The sequence below is a fragment of the Grammomys surdaster genome, unplaced genomic scaffold (genome assembly GCF_004785775.1).
Source record: "Grammomys surdaster isolate TR1022 unplaced genomic scaffold, NIH_TR_1.0 124938, whole genome shotgun sequence".
NCBI lineage: Eukaryota > Metazoa > Chordata > Mammalia > Rodentia > Muridae > Grammomys > Grammomys surdaster.
In genome coordinates this window covers 130,408-151,583 of record NW_021619867.1, presented here as the reverse complement: position 1 = coordinate 151,583, position 21,176 = coordinate 130,408, and the positions used below count along the sequence as shown (strand labels likewise).

The following is a 21,176-nucleotide window of genomic DNA, read 5'->3' as shown; positions in this document are numbered from 1 at the left end:
GTATTGGAGGGACATGCCATACATCATGCACATGTGAAGGCCAGAGTTCAGTGTTGAGCCTCTTCCTTTATTGCTTTCCACTTTACTTTTGAGACAGAGTCACTCACTGAAACTGGGGCTCTCTAATTGGATAGGCCGAAAGCTACTAGCTGCCAGAATCCTGTTTCTACTTCCTGGTGTTGTATTAAAGGTCAGGCTGCCAGGCCCAGCTTTTTAGATGGGTACTGAGGATTCAGGCACAGAAAGCACTTTAATCACTAGGCCGTCTTCTGAGCCCTTCCTTATTTTTATAGTCAAACTTTCAATGTCTGTGATGTCTCCCTACTCAACAACTTAGAATCTCTGTGGTATGGCCCTTCATAGTTTCTGTGTCATGATCTTCGAGCTCCAAACACCCAGTACATAATCACTGAATTTCTTATTTGAGTTACTTTTCTTGCTGCTGTGACAAAATACAAGGCAAAAGTAACTCAATGGGTTTGTTTTGGCTCAAAGTTTAAGGCTACTGTCCATTGTAGTGAGGTAAGTATGGTGGTAGAAGCACAAGGCAGTTGGTCACACAGCATTCATAGACAGCCTAGGGAATGGTGCCACCCACAGTCAGGGTAAGCCTCTCCACCTCGATTAACCAAATCTAGGAACACCCTCATAGAGTACTCTATGGGGTTGACAGTCAAGATAACAGTCATACCTCCTAACCAGCTGCTTCTCCCTTCTATCTTTGTTTCCCCACCATTCTTGCCTGCCTAACTCGAATACATCTTTCGGTCTCCAGGAAGCCTCTTGTAACTCTTGGTGATTCCTCACCTTTGCACTCAGGTTTGTACTCTAGCAGTAGCCACAGTCCCTTGGCCATATGTTTCACATTATACATCTTGGTTTTGTTGCTGTTGTTTGTTTGTATGTTTGTTTTTTGGTCTGTCTTCTCTCCTAGGTTGACTTCTGCAAAAGAAACATTGAATCCATGTGTTTCTATAGTTCTTTATTTTGTATCCATGTGTTTCTATAGTTCTAGACATATAGCTGGCACTCAGCGTGTGAATAACTGTACCTCCCAAACTTGAGGTTCTCAAATAGATCTGTTTTGAAGTGTACACAGGGCGATTGGTTTCAAGACCCCTAGTGACAAAATCCAAGGATATTCAAAATGGCACAGTACAGTGTTTACATATTACCTGTGCATGTTCCTTCATAGTTTTTAGATTGGCTACAAATTACTTGTAATATATACTACAATATAAAGATTATGGAAACCATAGTTTCACTGTGTTATTTAGAGAATAGCAACCTATACATGCTCAACCCGGATATAAGTTTTAAATTTTTTTCTTGCACATTTTCCATCTATAGTTGGTTGAATCTGTACCTGCAAAACTCATGGATACAAAAGGTCAACTTTATTGGTTATTACTATTAGCTTACAAGCAAGTCCACTAGGTTCCTCCCAGGGTTTATGTCATTGTCAGCCAGCCAGGAGTGCCAGGTGTGGGCTGCAAATAAAAGAAGTGACTGCCAGGACCCCCTCTCCTTCTCTGTGCCCCTCCTCTTCTTTGCCCTCATAGCTCTGCATCCATCTGTCTGGCTAACTGCTGTCCACTCGTCTGCCTCTACCCCTTCTCCAGGTCCTCACTCCCTCCCCCGACCTCTCTGACCTCATGGCTCATTCATCTGCCTCTACCGTTTCCCAGGTCCTTACCCCTCTCCCTTCCCACAATAAACCCCCTTATACCAGATATGTTTCATGGCATAATTTCTCAGGAGCATACCTTGGCATGGACCCACCAGGTACCTCCTTGCCACATTGTATTTTATAACAGTTATCCCTAGTTTGAAGATAAAGAAATGGAAGTTAAGTGATTTTTCTAAGTTACAAAGCTAATGAACAGGAGTCCCTGAACCCAGATCTTGGAGTTTTATTTTCTATTTTACCATAGCTGCCCACTGAGTACTAGTAAGAATAAAATATTTTGTTGTGTGTTGGGTCAAGGTGATGGGCAGATGTCTCACAATGAGAAGCCACTTTGTCCTCGCTCAGGCTAGTGCAGCCATGGCTGCCTTTAGGAACTGATGAAGCCAAGAAATATGAATAACTTTTAAAATGTGGCAGGCATTAGCTTATTTACTTCCTAGAATATATCGTATATTGTTAAGGAGAGAAAGGGAAATAGGGAAAGACGGGGTGGAGGGATGGAGGGAGGGAAAGAGGGAGAAAAGGAGACTGCCTTAGTCAGGATTTCTATTCCTGCACAAACATGATCAAGAAACAAGTTGGGGAGGAAAGGGTTTATTCAGCTTACATTTCCACATTGCTGTTCATCACCAAAGGAGGTCAGGACTGGAATTCAAGCAGGTAAGGAAGCAGGAGTTGATGCAGAGGCCATGGAGGGATGTTACTTACTGGCTTGCTTCCCCTGGCTTGCTCAGCTTTCTTTCTTATAGAACCCAAGACTACCAGCCCAGGGATGGCACTACCCACAGTGGGCCATCCCCCCTTGATCACTAATTGAGAAAATGTCTTACAGCTGGATCTCATGGAGGCGTTTCCTCCAGGGAGGCTCCTTTCTTTGTGATAACTCCAGTTTCTGTCAGGTTGACACACAAAATCAGCCAGTACAGAGACAGCACTCAGATTAAGACAGAATCCATAATCTAGGCTTGCTCTCCTCAGATGTACCCATTGGACCGTGAGCCAAGACTTCTCTCCTCCACCACCTCTGTAGTCCCCTAATTTCCACTTTCTGCCACACCCAAAGGAATCTCTCAGCATTGAGGGAATGAAGTTGTGCACAGGTGGGGACAAGGGGCAGGAACCAAAGAGCCTAGAGCACTCTGTGGCACTTCAAGGGAACATAAATGCCTTCTGGCCAGCATCCTAAGACTATCCACTCCTATATCAGTCCTCAGTTGATGTGTCAGCCTTGGGCTCCACTCACCACCTTCCTTTTAATGCAAGGAATGTGCCACCTTGTCTGTGCATTCCCTCAAGCTTCTAGCTCAGTATCTGTACACAACTCCCAGCCATGTTAATAGATGGCTGAGCCTGTCATAGCCATGTCAACAGATAGATGGCTGAGCCTGTCATAGCCATGTCAACAGATAGATGGCTGAGCCGGTCAGTCATCCTGTCCAATCCCAAGCCAGGAAACGTATGCCCGGAGCCAAGTTCTCCCCAGGAAGGGGTTCTGTATGAAGTGACACCACTCTGATTGGACTTAAGGCCCACTCCATGAGACAGAACCCAGGCCTGACACTGCTAAAGTCAAGAACCTGAGACTGGATAGGCCATGAGCCTATATCAGGGGTTCGCAAGTTTCAGAGTGATGTGACCCTTTAATACAGTTTCTCATGTTGTAGTGACCCACAACCATAGAATTACTTCGTAACTGTAATTTTGCTGCTGTTATGAAACATAATTAAGTATCTGATATGCAAGATATCTGATATGTGACTCCCCAAAAGGGGACAAGTTGAGATCTACTGGTCTCGAGGAAACCCAGACACTATTGTTCTGCTAAAGGAATGTGGCAGTGAGATGACTCCTAACAATACTCTGTGATACTCATAGACCAGGGCCTCCCTCAGCCATCATGAGAAGCTTCCTCCTGCAGTAGATGAGAACTCACACAGAGACCCACAGAGACAGTGTGCAGAGACTGAGACATTCTGGAGCACTTAGTCCTAAATGAGATGTTTTCATCAAACCCCTCTCCTCAGGGCTCAGCAGGTTCTAAAGAATAGGAGGAAAGATTGTAAGAGCTAGAGGGGATGACTTCAGGGAAACAGTCCTCTCCACACGCAATAGGGTTGGTGCACATATGAACTCACAGAGAACTGTGGCTGTATGCCTAGGGCCTGTACAGGTTCAAGCAGGAGTCCCAGGACTGAGAGGGGGAAAATAAACCAAGAAGCTATTTATAAATGATACCATATGCAAAGGAAAAATTAATTTTTTACAATGGAGTCTCACTGAGTATATTAACCAAATTTCAGGGTAGGCCCTAGGCCCAGGAGTAACTGACCAGCACAAAAAAACAAAAAACAAAAAAAAAACCTCTTTGATAGTTTTATAGACTTTTGTCTCATATTGCTTTGTTGGGCTTTTTTTTTTTCAATATATTTTGGCTCAAAGTCTTGAGGTTTTGCTGGGGTATTTTGTGTCTGTTTTTTTGGGGGGGTTGGTTTTTTGCTTGTTTTCTAGAGAAAGTGCACAAAATTGGGTAAGAAGATAGATCTGGGAGGTGTTGGGGGGGTGGAAATAGTGTGGTCAGAATATATTGTATGAAAAAATTTTCTTCAATATAAAAACAAACTAAACTCAGCATGTTAATTTTTAAAGAAAAAAATTTAAAAGAAGACGTGAAGGAGAGGGTTTATGGATGAATCTTGGAAGAGTTAGAAGATTGGGGGTATTATGATCCAGGTACACTGTATGCATATATAAAATTCTCAAATATATTTAAAATAAAGACATGTAAGATACATCAGGTTCTTACTATAGTTACAACACCAATCAACCTAAAAATTTTTTTTTCTTATGCTGGGATTGAATCCAGGGTCCTAAGCATAAGTTCTGCTGCTGAACCATTCCCTAAAACACCTCTTGAGATAACTCTATAAAACAGAACATTTCATTATGAACTATAAAACCATTCAGTGTCTCAAACAAACAAAAACCAAAAACCAAACACCAGAAAAAAAACTAAAAGTGTTCTGTGAACTTTTAGCAGGAGAGACATAGAACTACTCTTTGGTTCTTGTATAACATTGACCGAGATACCCTTCAGCAGTGCCCGACTGACTACTAACCACTATAGCCTTCGGTAGCTAGGTTCTTGATTGTCAGAGAATCTATGCTCAAAGGATTGAGAAGGAATTTACTTAAAGTCCATCGATAAAACTGGTTGAATTCTATGGCAAAACTGAGTTTTGACATATGTGAAATCCAATACAATTCAATCTATGTTCGGCTTTTAAAATGGCACTTGGAGAATACACCATTCCTTTCTCCCACTGCTCTGAGAAATTTTACATAACACAGGCAGGGTGCAGGCCTACTTCAGTATCAGCCTGTGTTCAGCCAAGTAGGCCATTTTCTCAACTCCGTATTGGATCTTCGGAAAATGAACACTTCTCTGCTTGAGGCAATCAAGATTACTCACCCTACTGAAGAGCTATTCACTTCCTGACCGCCAGAGGGCCCCACAGCATTAACTAGAAGGCAAGGACATCCGCTTTTCCCAGTATGAGCCTGTGATCTTCCCACAACACTCAGTTTCCAGCCTATAGGAGGAACTGGAAACAGAGCATCCAGGGTCCTTCTTTTGAGGAGCCAGCTTACCTTTTACAAGAAGTTTGGGCCCGGGTCCAGTTCTCTGACTCTGTTGCTTGCCATTAGATCCCCTTTCCCTAGCTGGACCGCCTGGTCAGACCTCCCTGGGTCGGGCCTCAGAGGGAGAGTATGCACTTATACCTGTTGCCAAAGGATGTCCCAGGGCAAACTGGTACCTAAGAGGGACTTTTTCTCTGAGGAGAAGGAGTAATGGGGTGGAGTAAGGGGACTTATGAGGGTGGGTTTGGGAGGGGATGAGGGAGGGGAGCTGCGACCTGGATGGAGTCAATAAATAATTTAATAAAAAATAAATAAAAATTTAAAAAAATCAGAAAACTTGAAAACTAAAATACAAACAACAACAAAAGCAAGAAGTTTGGACCACTGACGTTCCAAAAAGTCGTATTTCTGAGTCAGAAACATTACAATTTCACTAATTAACAAAGAGATTCTCTCTGTTGTAGGTTCCACCTTCGCCCAGCCCGGTTTCTTCCAACAGTGCAGTTGACAGCCATGCTGTGTCTCAACATTCTTCTCCGAGTGCCAAGCACTGGGATTTGGACAAAACTGAAAAATGGGGCTGGAAAGATGGCTCAGTTGTTAAGAGCACTGGTTAATCTTCCAGAGGACCTGCCAACAGGGTGGGTCACACTCCTCTGTAACTCCAATTCCAGGGATCCAAAGCCCTCTGAGGGTACTACACGCATGCGGTACAGAAGTATACATGCACCCAAATACCTGTATAGATAAGTTTTTTTTAAGTTTTTAAAGAGAATAATAATACTCAAGAAAACATTTTTTTTAAACAGCCAAAATATTTTAAAAGATTTCTCAAAAGACTTAAAATGCTGACTCCTCCTTCAGGATGGCTGCACACGAATCATCTGATCCCTGTTATGACCCCTTCATAATCCACACCATCACCAAACTCCTCCAGAGTAGGAATTTGAAATTCAAGTCACAGGGGAAGAAAAAGATGTAGCAGAGACTCACCGTGGCACAATGCCATCACGCCACAGAGGTTAGTACAACACGAGTCTTCCTGGCCATCTCCTATGCTCAGCCTGTTAGTAAAATGCATATCTAACTTGAGCGGAGTATTTATTAAATGCTGGGAATTCTGCTAAGTAGTTACATATGTTTTCTTATTTATATTCATAAAATCCCTATGAGGTAGGTGCCTGCTATTAAGCCTCTTTCGAGATGAGAAAACTGGATCTTGGGAGGCTGGGTAATATATTCAAGATGTCATAGATAATAAACAGCAGGAGAATATGATTCACTCCCCAAGTTTGCAGAGCCTGCCCTAGTTGGTAGCTGGTTATTTTGTTTCTTTTGTTTTTCCACTGCCAGCAGGATATTTTAACAGCTCTTTGTAAACACTACTTTTCTAGGCTCCTCTCAAGTCACCCCCTCATTCAGTGTGCTTCAGACACAGTGGTGGTTTTCAGTTCTGCTATCAAACTAACATTCACTCCGCCTCGATTCCTTCCCTTCCCCCTGCCCACTACCCTCGTCCCTCTTCCTCCTTTAAATCTAGGTTTCAATATCCCCAACTCAGGGCAGCCTTCTCTGACCTTCTATATAAAACAGGCTCCATCTATTCTCCTCATAGAATCTTATTTTTTTTCTTTATTTTTTTATGGCACTCATTGCAATTCACAAATTTAAGTTTTCATCTTAATTTTTATTTCATTTTTCTTTTTCACTAGGAAAGGCTTGTGTCTTAATTGGGGTTGGTATCACTGTGATAAAACACTGTGAGCAAAAGCAGTTTGGGAAGGAAGGCGTTTATTTGGCTTATGCATCTATACCATCATTCATCATCAAAGGATATCAGGGCAGGAACCTGGGGTCAGGAGCTGATGCAGGCTATGGAGGAGTGCTGCGTACTAGCCTGCTCCCTCTGGCTAGCCCAGCCTACTTTCTTATAGCACCAAGGACCATCAGCCCAGGGAGGGCACCATCCACATTAGCCATCCCCCAGCAATCACTAATTAAGAAAATCCTCCATAGGCTTGCCTACAGCCTGATTTTTAAGGAGACATTGTCTTAGTTGAGATTCCCTCCTCTCAGAAGACACTGGTTTATGTCAAGTTGACACAAAATTATCTAACACAGCTCTGGGTCAGAGATTTTCTGTCTTGGTCATTGGCACATTTCCAGTAGCCAAATCACTGTGGGAATTGATAAATCACTCAATAAATATTTGATAGAGTATAATCATTGACATTTGCATCTTTCTTACAGATGGAAGCAGTGATTTCCAACCTTGAACTAAGAGGACTTCTGGAGGGCTGGCAATAAGGCTCAGGAGTTAATAGAAATTGATGCTTCTTCAGAGAACAGCAGTTCACTTCCCAGCAAGTACATCAAGTAACTCAGTTCCAGGGGATCCAACATCTTCTTCTGGCCTGGCAGAGACCTGCATACAAATGGCATACACTCACAGTGGTACATATACATACACATTAAAAAATAAATACTTTTTAAAGGGGGAAAATTCTGTAGGAAAAACAAAAACAGTAAAACACTAGTCTTTCGGATGCTGCCGCTTTAAGACAGAGGCTTCATGCAGCCTTGGCAGAGTGAAGCCTCCACTCACTGTTAGTAGTGGCCAGCAGCCCAACCTGAGTTTTCTAAAGCTACTTCCCATGCAAGGTAGATCACACAGAAGATGTGGGGCCTGCTGAAACTGAGCAGGACACCTTCATGTTCATTATGACGGCTCAGTTTTTTCCTGCACAGGAGAAGATGAATAAATCCACCTGCATTTTACCCACAATGAAGTGGCTGACTGGCTGTGGGGATGTGCCCAGATAGAGCCTTAGGGCTGAGAAGGAGAGCTGCTCATTTCCTGTTGACATGCTTCAGTGGCTTCTTGCTACCTTAGACACAAGCTCCCACTTCCTAAACAGGTGTCAACAAAGGCACCAGTGTCAGGACTCTGAGCTTTACTACAGAGAGCTGGTCTCTGCTCCAGTCAACAGTTAGTAGGAAAGTAGGGTTGGTTTCACTTTGTCTGTGTGATTAACAAGGCATAGCCATTTCCTGCAGAAAGAACTTGGCTGGGGTCATTTTTCCTGGAGAGGAAGGTTTTGGTTTTGATCTGTTTTTGACAGCCTCACTATATAGCCCAGGCTGGTCTCAGATGCACAATCTTTTTGCTTCCCAAGTGCTAGAACTACAAACATGCCTCACCACACACAGCTTCAACACTGGAAGCTTCATGGACGCATCAGTTCACAGAGCAGCTAAGAAGCTTCACAGGGAGTCGGTGAGAGAGCACTTGCTAGAGTCTATCCTGCTGGCTCTGTTCATCATGTGCCCTCAGCATCTTTGTGGGGCTGTGCCCACTAGGGCTCCAGAATCCTACAGTTCTGGTAGAAGATTGAAGAACATAGTTACTAAAGGAATGAAAAGGGGGAAAAATGAGTGAGTGAACATGATGCTCTTGATAAACAGTGACATAGAAAAAGCAAAAGCGGGCCACAGATGTAACTCAGCAGTAGAGGGCTTACCTAGCATGCGAGAGAAGCCCTGAGTTCAATCTGGTTAATCCTGACACCTCAAAAACAGTGAGGAGCAGGGAGAGAAAGAATATTGTGGAACAAAAAAGAATACCGCCAATTTTAAAAATCAATATAGTCATATGTATAGGATTAGAAAGAAATACATGAAAGTGTTTATTCTTTGGCCCATGCATTTATAACTAATTATCTTTTGTTTTAATTGCTGTTATTCCAAAGGGATTATGATGTTTGGGTCAACAGGGGTTCCGAGAGTTCAATCTCCAAATCCCACCGGAATGAACTGACTCCTGACAACTGTTCTCACAGTGTCACGTATGTGGTCCGGCACACATGCACATGGAGACACATGCACGTTCACAGACACATAATAATTATTTTTAAAAAGCACTCAGACACAATGAGCACCTATACACCTGCCTAAAGGTTATAGTAGTTTTGCAGATTAAAGAATTACAGTGATTATTTGTTGAGTTCTTATCAAATGTTGCTTCCTCCTTGTATCAGATTGCTGCCCACTACCCGGCCTTAGAAGCCCCTGTCCAACATTCTTGTATTGCTCAGTAACCACAGGGAATTGTTTACAATATTCTCAGAAATCTTGGAGCTCTTTGAAAGAAGAAACAGATTTCCCATCTCTGTATCCCCAGGCTCTAGCACATATAAACATTCTAAGGATCGTGCCCCAGATGAAGAAAGCCAATGAGTAGAAATATTCTAAATTCAATTGCATTTTCCCTGAGATTTCCTCCACAGTTGCAATGACCTGGGGGAGGCCTGTAGGAAGATTTGGAAGAACTACTTTGGAAGTGCCAGAACTGAGGTTTCAGAGACCCTGGAAAAAAGAGAGCAGATCCAAGTTGGGTTTTCCTGACCTCTGCCAAGACTGTCACGTGGTGGCGGCGCATGGAGAATTCCCTAATTCTGTTTATCCCTTTGGAATCTCTCATCCTTTCCAGGACTTCCCCTGGGAACGGAGGGGGTGGGGGAAACCCCAGTGCTAGGAACTGGGCTGTGTCACCAGTCACCAATAGCTGATAGTAGTATGCATTTAACCCCAAACCACACATAAAATAAGTATCCGGGAAGGGTGTGATTGTCAGTTAGGAGACGCTTCAGTCGTTTCTAAATATCCTCCAGAAATTTCTTTCAAAGAGCTTTTTAGAGCCAAGTCATGAAGGAGGCTCCGAAACAGATTTTAGCAATATTGGTCACAACTGAAACTATCGACCAAGCAAAACCACACGTTGTACCAGGAAAGGTGAACCCTGTTACAAAGATGCCACTGAAGCTGATAAGCAAGTAGCACATGCCCTGCTCCTCACCACTCAGTGTTGGCAAGGCTAGGCAAGAGCCCAGGGGCCTAGTGTCTGCACTCAACACAGGAGACCCCAGGACCAGATGCTAGAGCAAAAAATAAAAAATAAAAAAAATAAAAAAACAAACCTGAAACCCTGTAGGTTCCTGCAGAGGCACTTGGCTCTAGTTCTGGGCTGGTGTGCTCCGAAAGATGGCTGGATTCTTATTTCTACACTCACTCACTTTCTAAAACCAAACCTGAGAGGAAGGGCACGGCCCTGGATGAGAATGCCCTGAAATATCTGAGACTAAGAGCATTCCTCCGCAGGGACGTTTACAATAGGGCTGCCCCTGGGGACGAGCGAAGTTAGTCTGTTGGCAGAGTGAGTGGGAAGGGTGTGGTGTGTGTGTGTGTGTGTGTGTGTTGCATTGTGCTTTGGAGAGAGAAAGTGGGGAGAAAAGAGAAAGACAGGGAGGGAGGGAAGGAGGGAGGGAGAGAGGGAGGGAGGGAGAGAGAGGGAGAGAGGGAGAGAGAGAAAGAGAGAGAGAGAGAGAGAGAGAGAGAGAGAGAGAGAGAACGAACTCTGGCGGGCGGGGTGGGGGGCAGGAAGGGAGGGATGGGTGGAGAGGGCGGCTGCCTGCCCTCCAGGCTCCTCCCGCTCCGGGGCGCCTCCGCCCTCTATACCCGCCCAGTGTACAAAGACGCGCGGACTTCGGCGCTGGCCTCATTGTGGTGTGCCCAGCTCTTTCTAGAACTGCTGCGCCTCGGGGCCCAGGTGAGTCCCGCACCTAATGTCTGCCCTCCGGGAACCCCACACCCGCTTGCTTCGGCCTCCAGCCCAGCTTCGCTAGGTGCTTCTCTCCCCGGGCCTGGGTGGGGCCACCCTCCAGTTTGCACACTGCTTAGGACGCCCCCAGACCCGCTGGGGCGGAGGTCACTCTTGTCTGCAGCTACCCCACCCTGGCGTTGGGACCACTGTTCCTCTGATCTCCTTTCCGGCGTGTGGTTCTTCATTCTCATCTTTTCTACTTTACAACTAGTCTTAAGAGTTAACTGGAGTTTAGCAGAACCTGCTTGCGCTCTGTCCCAGCTGGCAGTTGCTTGCAGCTTTAGGCTACAGGCAGACCTCAGTCCAGATGTTCATAGCCTCCTTCCCAACCAGGCTGTCTGAGCTGCTTTGGCCAGGGAGGGTTGGCGGCTGGAGGATTCCCTTTCTAAAGGACTCTGCTCTGCTTGTTGCCTTAGCCCCAGTGCAAATTCCAGGTTGCTTCGGAAGGATCTTTAAAGCAGGACTTTCTATCTATTTGTTGTTTTTATGAAGAGGTACTGGGTTGAATTTCTATCAGTGTTCCTCCTGCTACTTGGATTAAATAAAGGGAACTAGAGAGAGATGGAGCAAGAGCAGGCTTGGTGAAGAATCTTCTTTCAGTCCGGGATTAATTTGATGTGGTGCAGTGGTACCTGCTTCACGGCCTGAGCTTTTGGCTACAGGATGACTGACTTCTTTCCTAGCCCTGCCTGGGCGGACTCTAGAGAAATTGCTGAGTAGGTGGCAAAGAAAACAGAAATGTAACAGACCAGCAAAGAGCCCGGAGCCACATTCTGAAATCCACAGAACCCACCTCCCTTCATTCTCCTACCCCTCCCCACCCCAGGAAAGCTAGACACATTCTGCAGGGTGGGGCTAGCACAAAGGGTTCCCGGATTCTCCTAGTGATCTGCGGCCTGTGACTCAGCTGTGAGACCTTGGGTGTGGCCTAGCTGGTTGCTGATTCTCTGTGGATGGTTTGAACAGATCGCTCCCTGAAGGAAAAGAGGAACTGTGCCATCTTCCAGGGCATTTTCCAAGAGGAAATGAGTCACAACTAACTGGCCACCAACCTGCAGGAGGGGTTTCTTGACTGAGCTGTCTGGGAGGGCAGTGATTAGATTGGCAGAACCATGCCAAGTCTCTCTCTCTTTACCCTCTGAAGCTTGAGTTTCAGCTTCCAGGAGTGGATTTTTGCATGTTGTACTTCAAGTTAGGTGGAAAGACCCTGTCAGAGCCTTTGGTGTGCTTCAGCAAATTGCGACTAACGCCAGGAGTTGGAGCAGAAAGGAATTCACTGAAATTTCTTTTACCTTAGTCTCCCCTGCCCCCATGCCTATGCAATGTCTATTTAATCGTCACTGACAGTCTAAGAGTAGTGTTTTCTTTTTTTCTTTCCTTTCTTTCTTTTTCTTCTTTCTTTCTTCTTTTTCTTTTTTTCTTTTTTCTTTTTTTTTTTTTTGGGTCTTCTTGGCATAGAGCAGTTATTTGGGTTCACCCTGATTTCTGAGTGATGTTGTTCCCTGGCTTTTCCTGAATACAACATCAGATGGGTCGTTGTCTTCCTATGTCTGGCCTCTGGCCAGCCTCTGAGCAGTCTCCCCAATGTGGTCAGCCCCTGGGCTGGGTGGGGCTGAGGCTGGATGCCTCCCTGCTTTCCACTGACAGTTCAAAAAAAAAGTCATGTGTCTCTGCCTCCCAGCAAATACATAAGTATTTGATATGCTTTGGACACACTCCATCCATTTAAGCCTAGCTAAGGGAACAATGAGATTCTTTCAGAATTATGAAATAAATTAATGCTCACAGTGCTGGGAAAAGCTGGACTAAAATATGGGCTCTCAGGAACACAACTTAGGAATCACACCTCAAAAGCAAAGGGAGTAATATGCTTGGCATGTGTGAAGGTCTAGTTCTTCAGGACCACACCCCTGGAGGGAGGCAGGGAGGGATTGGTTGACACTTAAAGACAACTTTCAACACTTCAACTAAATATTCCTCACTTGTCGGTGTAGCTAGTGTTGGTTGGGTTGCTGAATCATAACAGCTCCTCATGGAGAAAATGGGTGTTCTTGGTTGAGTTAGAGGTCTTTCTTCCTATTGAATTGCATCTGGAATTTTCTTTTGTAGACCATGTCTGTAGTAAGCAAGTTTTATTTGGTGAAGAAGTCTGAGCCAAAATCCATAGTTTTAATCTCATTCCTACCCCAAATATACTCTAAGGGTCAGAGTCAAGAATGTCCTCTGGATTTAATTAAAAAAAAAAAAAGGATTGTTCTTCAAATTCTCCTAAACAAAAGAACAGAAACTCTATAAACATTTTAAAATGATGGATGTTTATGGTCACTGACACCCTAATTAATTCTGGTTGGCTTCAAGAAAAGTAAGATATGGACAAAATACAGATGAGCAAAGTAAGTCAGACTTCCAGCTTCTGAGATTTATAGCCTAGACCTGGGCATAGGTCCAGAACAGACATTTGGGATTGCTCAGGAAGAGGGATCCCGCCCTATGCCCCTCCCATAAAGACCAACAGAGAAAATAAGAACATTGTAGGTACTTAACACCATAGGTGATGTGTGCAAAGTAGGTGTTTCTGAAAAGGAGACAGAAACTGGAATTGTTTTCTTCAGAGAAAGAGAGTTAAGACAGGTTGCTCAGGCTAACCTGAAGGGAGTAGGTGGACATCAGAATAAAACAGTTCAGTAAAAGGTGAGTGGCTCAGGCTTGAGTCCTTCCTTCAGAGCTGCCCAAGCAGTGGCAGGTGTGAAGAACAAAACCAAGAGAAACTGCAGGAGTGCAAAGCCTGTGCTTCTGACCAGACCTGCTTAGCAGGACATATAGTTTATCCCTATGTGTCTGGAATGTACAATGTACTCTGCCATTCCATTCATAGGTGAACCCTACTGAGCTGCAATGTTGTCAACTGTTAAATGTCCTCCAGCTGCTGTGTTCTGAGCTACAATGTTGTCGACTGCCTAAAGACAATTTCATCTGTGTCTCCTCTACTCTGAGTCATTCATTTAACAGTGTCCTCTAGCGGTCTCTCAACTTAGGCAAAACAATATGCAGTTCTTGACCAAGACAGCTTTGGAGCCAAGGCAGGCAGGTGAACCGGTGTATCCCATTGAATATACCAGGTATGGAGTGGGGTGTCAGGGACAATGTAAAGGTTCCCCCAATTCTCAGACCAATGCCCAAGGCCCTCGTGACAACTGTGTTACCCAATCAGAAGGGGAAGGCCCACCCCACCTGGAGTGAAGCTTGTGGGGCGTTAGGTGGAGTGGAGATGCCAGATTCAAGTTCCTGAAAAGCTCTCGTGCTAGTAATGGATTATAGTAGTAATTATAGGGATTATAGGGAGTAGTGAGCCCTGATGCAAGCCCCATCCAAGCAATGGAGGATTGGTTAGGATCACTCTGTCAGAGAAGGACAATAGGATGCATTCGTTCATCCAAGAGAACAGCATGTTCACAGTTCTGTTACATGTGTTTGCTTGTTTGTTGTTTTGACTCTTGAGACAGGGTCTATACAACCCAGACTGGCTGATAAGTCTATCTCTCCTGTCTCAGCCCCACCTTTCCCCTGAGTGTTAAGTTTATAGTTCTTGGGATTGGGACTGCCCCTACCACACCTAGGTCCTTTCCCTTACTGTAAAACTTTCTCCAGAATAATTTCTTGCTTTTAGCCCTGGTCAGTGCCCTCTGGGATCAAGGGCGTATACTGGCCAGCCCCATCTCTATATTATTGTTGCCAGCGTCTTGAAGAAGCAGGGAGTCAGTGGGCTGCTGTGTTCACTAGTGTGTGGAGTAAAACAGAGGAGTTGGGGAGGGAGGACCTAGGGCAGAGATGAAGCTTCAGGGAGGAACATTGCCATTTCATAGCCCTCTGTGTAAGTCAGGAAGGAGTAGACTAACCTCAGACCTTAGCTCTCAGCAAGGTAGTGTGACCTCACCCTTGTGAAGAGGATGTTCAAGTGAGACCAGGATTTTCTCTGCTTACAGCTAACATTTCCTGGGAGTCCTAAATTGACCTGTTTTTCTATTTGGGGGAATCCCTCTTTAGCTCTGCAGTACGCTGTCCTGATGCCTGTGAGAAAAGTACAGTAGAAGTCCACCTGGTTCTAACAGCTGGCTGTCTAGAATTGGGAATCTTTGCTCTGAGAGGAGGTTACTTCATTGGCATATGGCTCCTTTCCTGAGTGATTGAAGGACTGAGGTGACTATCCCATGTCCTTCTTTAGGTGACTGAAATTCAGTTCTCTTCTGAAGTCTGTGCTTGTAAATCAATCCAGGCATGGTAGATTCTCTCTAAGCCCGCTGCTGTCACCAGAAACCCATATCTGGGATTGGGGAGGTGGGGCATATTCGAGCAGTATAGAGGAAAAGGGGAGCCGGGCAGTGGTGGCACACATCTTTAATCCTAGCTCTTGGGAGGCAGAGGCAGGCAGATTTCTGAGTTCGAGGCCAGCCGGGTCTACAGAGTGAGTTCCAGGACAGCTAGGGCTACACAGAGAAACTCTATCTTGAAAAACCAAAAGGAGGGGGGGGGAAGGGGAGGAGCTCCCCTGGATTTCATGCCAGTGTACACTTTGAAGTGTAAACTTGCTGCTGTCCAAGTCATGCCAGATCCTCATTGACGGTGTTCTCAGGTGAGGGATTCTTTAGCTGATTCTTATAATTTTTCTGAGACAAAGAGGTAGAATTATAATCCTTAAATATAATTCTTCAGTGCCAGTGTTCAGCACCACACCTTTGACTCTGTAAAAGATATTATTTAGAAGCCAGGCCTAGTGGCTCAGACTTGAAATACCAGCTACTCGACAGGCAGAGGCAGGAGGATCTCAAGTTAAGGCCAGTCTAGGCAAGTTAGTGAGACCTGTCTCAAAATAAAAAGTGAAAAGAGAGTCAGGGTGTATATATAGTTCAGTGAAAGAAGATATACATAGCATGAGTGAGGCCCTAGGAGTTAGTGTATGTGTGTTGGGGTGGGTTACAGAATTTAAGGATCTGAGCAGGCATCCGTAACCAGCAGGATTCAGATCGAAGCACACTCCAGGTTCCTGTTGTTGCTCAGCAGGAGAAGTTGCCAGCTTCTCCTTCCATTTGTACTCAAAACTCTATATGGACACTGAACTCCACTAGGCACTGGGTCTGGCCAAAACATTTGCACCAGTTCATTGTACTAAACACAGTGACATAACATTTCCTTTCCTCTCTTTAAACTCTTCATGCTGAAAAGCCCTTGGTCTCTCACTGCACCCCAGCTTGTGAGGAAAATGCTTCTGCATAGTTGTACCAAAAATGTATCTGGCTCCCAAAGGAGTTTGTATATATTCTTCTTCCTTCTCGGCTGAACTTGACAATGAACTTTATGGAGTATGTACTCAGACAGAGTAGCTGCATTTTACTGCTAGAGCAGGAGTTCAGAGCGTTAGTAGAGTAGACACAGCCAGCAGACAAACCCTTCTATAATATAAGCAAGTTTCCAGGTCCTTGAGTCATTCTGGAGGGCGGAAGCTTTGATAGTAACCAAGTTGGACTTGTGGCTCGTTGGTGTTCAGCCATTTCAAAGAATTAGATTTTCAGTGCCAAGAGAAATAAGGAAACATCTCTTTCATTTGGTACTTTCTAGTTGAAAAGAGCAGCTCTTGTCTTGCTTTTCTAGAAAGTTATATCTTCTTTTTCTTGATTAGGAACATGTAGAGTAGCTGACATCTGGGTAAATCCCACATTCTGAGGTCCAATACCTGAAGTGTCTGTTGCTACCAACAAAAGCCCCCAAACAGGGCCTTAGATTGATTGAATTTTATGGGAAAGGTGATTAGACCTTCTGCTTTATCCTTTCCCATTATCGTCTACAGGTTTTCATACACGTGGTTTAAAAGTTAGTGCAAACTCTCTTTATCCTTTAACAGGTTTCAACAGATTCTTCAAAATGCCATCCCAAATGGAGCACGCCATGGAAACCATGATGCTTACGTTTCATAGGTTTGCGGGGGACAAAGACTACTTGACAAAGGAGGACCTGAGAGTGCTCATGGAACGGGAATTCCCTGGGTTTTTGGAAGTAAGTGCTGAAAGTCTCAGAACCAGACATAAAAATCCGAGTGCCCACCCTTTTCTTCCATCCCTTCCCTGTAGGGTCACTACTTGGAAGTGTTTCATCCATTTGCTTAGTAGATAGAATCTACTGTGTGCTAATATATCACAGGGGCAGCAAAATGGAAAAGATTCCACCCCTTCCCTCAAAGAACTCTCAATCTGCAGGTGAAAATATCCACACCCACTGGCACATCATGAGGGGGAAGACTTTTCATACGTGTGTAATTGACCAAGGGTTGCTGCACCTTAGGTCTATAACCGTTGTGACAGAAGTTCCACATTCTGGTCATATACCACTTGGAAAAACTTGAATCTGCCCTGTGTATGGCTGTGAGGTGCAGGTTGAATCTAGGGCCGCATTCAGGCAAAGCAGGTGCTCTCTTGGAGAGCTTGCCAAATCTTCTTAAATCCCTTTGGACAAAAAGAATTTTCTTCTCTTTCCAGCTGTAACCCATAAAGGGATCATGCTAATTGCTGGCTGAATAAGAACAAAGTGTCACTCCAGAAATTAATAATAATAATAATAATAATAATAATAGCTTTTTACAATGTCAGTGTCATCTTAGGAGCCTAGAAGCACAGCCTAGTTTATACCTCACTTTGAGAAGATTGAACGGGACTTCTCATATATGCTAGTCAAGACATTAAGTCACTAGGCATAGTTGTCCTTTGACTTTATAGGCCTTCAAGAAACAGTTGCTGAATTTAATATTCATCTAAGACAAAATATTGATTGACCCAGTAGAGATTGTGGTACAGTCCCATCTTTTCCTGGGAAGAAAGGATGGTTCTTATACTGGGGTGCATTAGTCCCTGAAGGGTAAGGGGAAATGGGGGTAGATGGCTGGATCCCACCTCTTGTTATCTGCCTGATAAATAGCATAATATCTAAGGCCCTGGCTTACTCTAATAAACACAGGGCTTTGCAGAAGACTGTTTTTACACATCATCGATATCAGTTAAGTGGCCTGGGTCTTCCCACTAAGCTGTAACCACCCTGGTGCTATCTCAGTGAGCTAGTTCCTCTGTGGCCATAGGCACTGTGATGCAGTCACAGACAAACACATAGAAGATCTAGCTGTGGACTAACAGTGGCCAGTGGCTTTCACTCTCTAGTCCTGCTTCCCTCCTCTCTAAAATGAGATGTTTGGACATAATTCTTCACATGCCCACTTTTAACTTCTTATGATTCTTCTAAATAGACATGAAATGCAAGAACAAAATGTGCTTTTTGTAAGGCAGCCCGACACATCTGCAGAGGCATTCTCAATATTAAAATACTCATCATGTGTGACCTAAGACACAGGTCCTTCCATATTCAAGGCTCTGTGACATGAGAAGTATAAAGGATGTGTGCAAGAGGTTGTGCTAACCAGGGCAGAGTAGTTTATTCCAGGCATACACAGGGCCATAATTCTAGACGTGTACTCATTGCAATAACAGAGCATTTTGTTTCTAAAGTGGCTTATGTCATCCAAACTTTACTCATTCTGACCACAGCCAGGAAGCTGGGGGTGAGGCCAGAATTAGCTACATACAGCAGGTTTCAGTTGAAAGCTTAGGGTAGGGGTTTACAGTCTCGGGTAGACAATATGACTTTACCATAAGAGATCTCTGAGTGCAATGTGTAAGCATCCAGCACACTTAAATATTGCATGTCAGTCAATTCTCCCACTAATCATTGAGTCATTGGAATTCATAACTACTTTGTGTCTTTTAACAGCCTCTACTGCATCAGAGATTATTTCTCTCTCTGAGATAGCCTGGACCTATAGGAGTAACCACAATCTTGCACTTCTAACCAGCATAGCAGCAAAAGGAATTATCAAGCTAATCACCGTAGAAACGAGATGCAAGTCGGGGCATCTGTCTATTTCTGTCCCACACACTCATGCTATGCATTAAGGAGTTTTATGATTCTATCACACATATTTATTTGAGTGTATCTGTATGTGTGTGCACATGTCTCTCTCTCTCTCTCCCTCTCCCTCTCCCTCTCCCTCTCCCTCTCCCTCTCCCTCTCTCTCTCTCTCTCTCTCTCTCTCTCTGTCTCTCTTTCTCTCTCTCTGTGTGTGTAAAGGCTCAAGTTTGATGTTAAGTATCATCCCTCAATCACTCTCTGCCTAAAAAAAATTATTTTTACATTTATTTATTTTGTGTGCGTAGTGTAGCATTCATGAGGAGGTCAGAGAAACACCTTGAGGAAATACATGATCTCCTTCTGTCATGTGGGCTACAGGGATTTAGTTTAGGCCATCAGACTTAGCAGTAAGCAGCCTTACCCACTGAGCTATCTCACAGGTCTATCACATTCGAAATAAGGTCTCTGATTGAAACTTGAGCCAGCCAATTTGGCTAGACTGGCTGACTAGTAAGCCTCCAGAATCTTCTTGTTTCTGCCTCCCTGTTGCTGGGATTCTAGGAATGCACTGATGCACCAGCTTTTATGTGGGTGCTATGGATGCAAACTCAGGTTCTGATGCTGGCACCTTACCAACTGAGTCACCCTTCCAGCCACACACGCTTGTTTTGAAAGTTGTCCAATGCATGCCATCCAACGATGAGAATAAGACGGCCTAGGTTTACCAACTCAAAGACTGCAAAGAGGCAGACCATGTGACTAGCATTTCAGCTCATGAAGAGTGGAAGGCCTCCTAGAGAGCACACTCACTCCTGTATTCATAGTTATAGTGGATATGTGAAGACAAACTAAACTGTGTGATGGACTCAGGCGACATAGTTGATATGACAGATATGACAGCACACTTGCTCGTCCCAGCTGTGCAAAGGAGAAAAAGAGTTCTCTGAGTCTTCTCTAAAACCAAAACCCGGTGTCCTCATTAGCACCTTCTTAGAACTAATACAACAGTGACTCGACCTGAAACTTATCCCTGAGTAATCTGAAGCTCTCTTTCATAAAGAGTTCCCTTTTAAGGATATGACTATGGTGTCAGGAATAAAAATTTGCCCTAAAAAAAAATCTAAGTTTGAAGCAGAAAATGGTGAGAATAGTTCTAAGGCACAATCTAAATATGAAGTTACTGAAAAGGCAAAGTGCTGATGACTTAACAAAGGTCACTTAGGACCTAAGACTAGAGCGGAAGGGACTTGAGAGATTATCCTTATACACATGGCAGTCAGCAGATTGGATCAAATGAGATAGTAGTTGCCTATGTCAAGACGTCATTTACTGACATTGTTTACCTTTGTTCTTACTAATTTTTTTTTTTTTTTTAGAATCAAAAGGACCCTCTGGCTGTGGACAAAATAATGAAGGACCTGGACCAGTGCCGAGATGGCAAAGTGGGCTTCCAGAGCTTCCTCTCTCTAGTGGCGGGGCTCACCATTGCATGCAATGACTATTTTGTAGTACACATGAAGCAGAAGGGGAAGAAGTAGACCAACTGGAGCACTGGTATCCCCACCCTGATGTGTGCTCTCCCACTGGGTCACTTGAGGAATCTGCCCCACTGCTTCTTGTGAGCAGATCAGGACCCTTAGGGAATGTGCAAATGACATGCAACTCCAATTCAGCAAGCAGAGAGAGAGAAAAGTTAATCCAGTGACAGAGAAGCTTTTGAGTTTTATATTGTTTGCATCTCATTGCCCTCAATAAAGAACGTCTTTTTTTTAAGTCCTGAATTTGAGGTTGTGTGTTTCTTGCTCCTTCTGAATGCTTGCTCCTCACTTCTTTGGGTCAGAAGAATCAGCATGACCTTGAGCAGTCAGCATACCACAGGGCTGTCACCATAGGACTAGTGAAATGAGAAAGCACTCTCCGCTCAGGCTTGGATATGACTTTCCTATTTGTTCTTCAAACTATGTCAAAGTGAAGGACCAAACTTCAAAGTGTTCAAGAAGACTCTTCAAGGACATATTCTAATTCTGTAACTCCTCAGCGTAGTCTTCCCCAGTTAAATGAGTGCTGTGGTAGCCAGCACCTTGGATATTCATGATGAATGAACCCATTTTCTCACTGCAAAAACCTACAACAAAATCTAGAGCCAAAATAAGCCCCAACAGAAAATGAACCAAAGCTGCCGATGGTGGTGGTGGCGTATGACTTTAATCTCAGGAAGCAGGGGCAGACAGATCCCTGAGTTTG

At 44.3% G+C, this 21,176-nt stretch overlaps 1 protein-coding gene and 2 long non-coding RNA genes across 4 annotated transcripts in view; 1 reads left to right on the top strand and 2 right to left on the bottom strand.

Moving 5' to 3' along the window:
• The window catches only part of LOC114636814, a 16,050-nt gene extending 5,402 nt beyond the window's left edge, over positions 1 to 10,648 (bottom strand). The window contains exons 1-3 of one of the 2 annotated variants that reach the window (XR_003713695.1): positions 10,306 to 10,648; positions 8,531 to 8,709; positions 7,601 to 7,754 (exon numbers count right to left, since the gene is read on the bottom strand). This is a non-coding gene — a long non-coding RNA (uncharacterized LOC114636814). Of the gene's footprint in view, positions 1 to 7,103; positions 7,755 to 8,530; positions 8,710 to 10,305 lie in introns of those variants that run through there. The other variant, XR_003713694.1, reaches the window with a different exon arrangement.
• Positions 916 to 1,854, bottom strand: LOC114636815. Its single transcript, XR_003713696.1, has 3 exons — positions 1,767 to 1,854; positions 1,423 to 1,490; positions 916 to 942 (listed from the first exon to the last, which is right to left on the bottom strand). It is a non-coding gene; the product is annotated as an uncharacterized LOC114636815 (long non-coding RNA).
• A 192-nt stretch (positions 10,649 to 10,840) lies between the features above and the next one.
• Positions 10,841 to 20,713, top strand: S100a10 (S100 calcium binding protein A10). The gene is made up of 3 exons (XM_028784919.1): positions 10,841 to 10,934; positions 16,885 to 17,036; positions 20,309 to 20,713. Exons 2-3 carry the CDS (start codon positions 16,905 to 16,907, stop codon positions 20,468 to 20,470), a joined length of 294 nt encoding a protein of 97 aa, XP_028640752.1. The 5' UTR covers positions 10,841 to 10,934; positions 16,885 to 16,904; the 3' UTR covers positions 20,471 to 20,713.
• Positions 20,714 to 21,176: the final 463 nt, after the last annotated feature.

Excerpts from the sequence above, each read along its gene's own strand:
- S100a10 (XM_028784919.1), top strand. The coding sequence starts at position 16,905 with ATGCCATCCCAAATGGAGCACGCCATGGAAACCATGATGCTTACGTTT. Across the intron at positions 17,037-20,308 it reads AATTCCCTGGGTTTTTGGAA|AATCAAAAGGACCCTCTGGC; the intron begins GTAAGTGCTGAA and ends TTTTTTTTTTAG.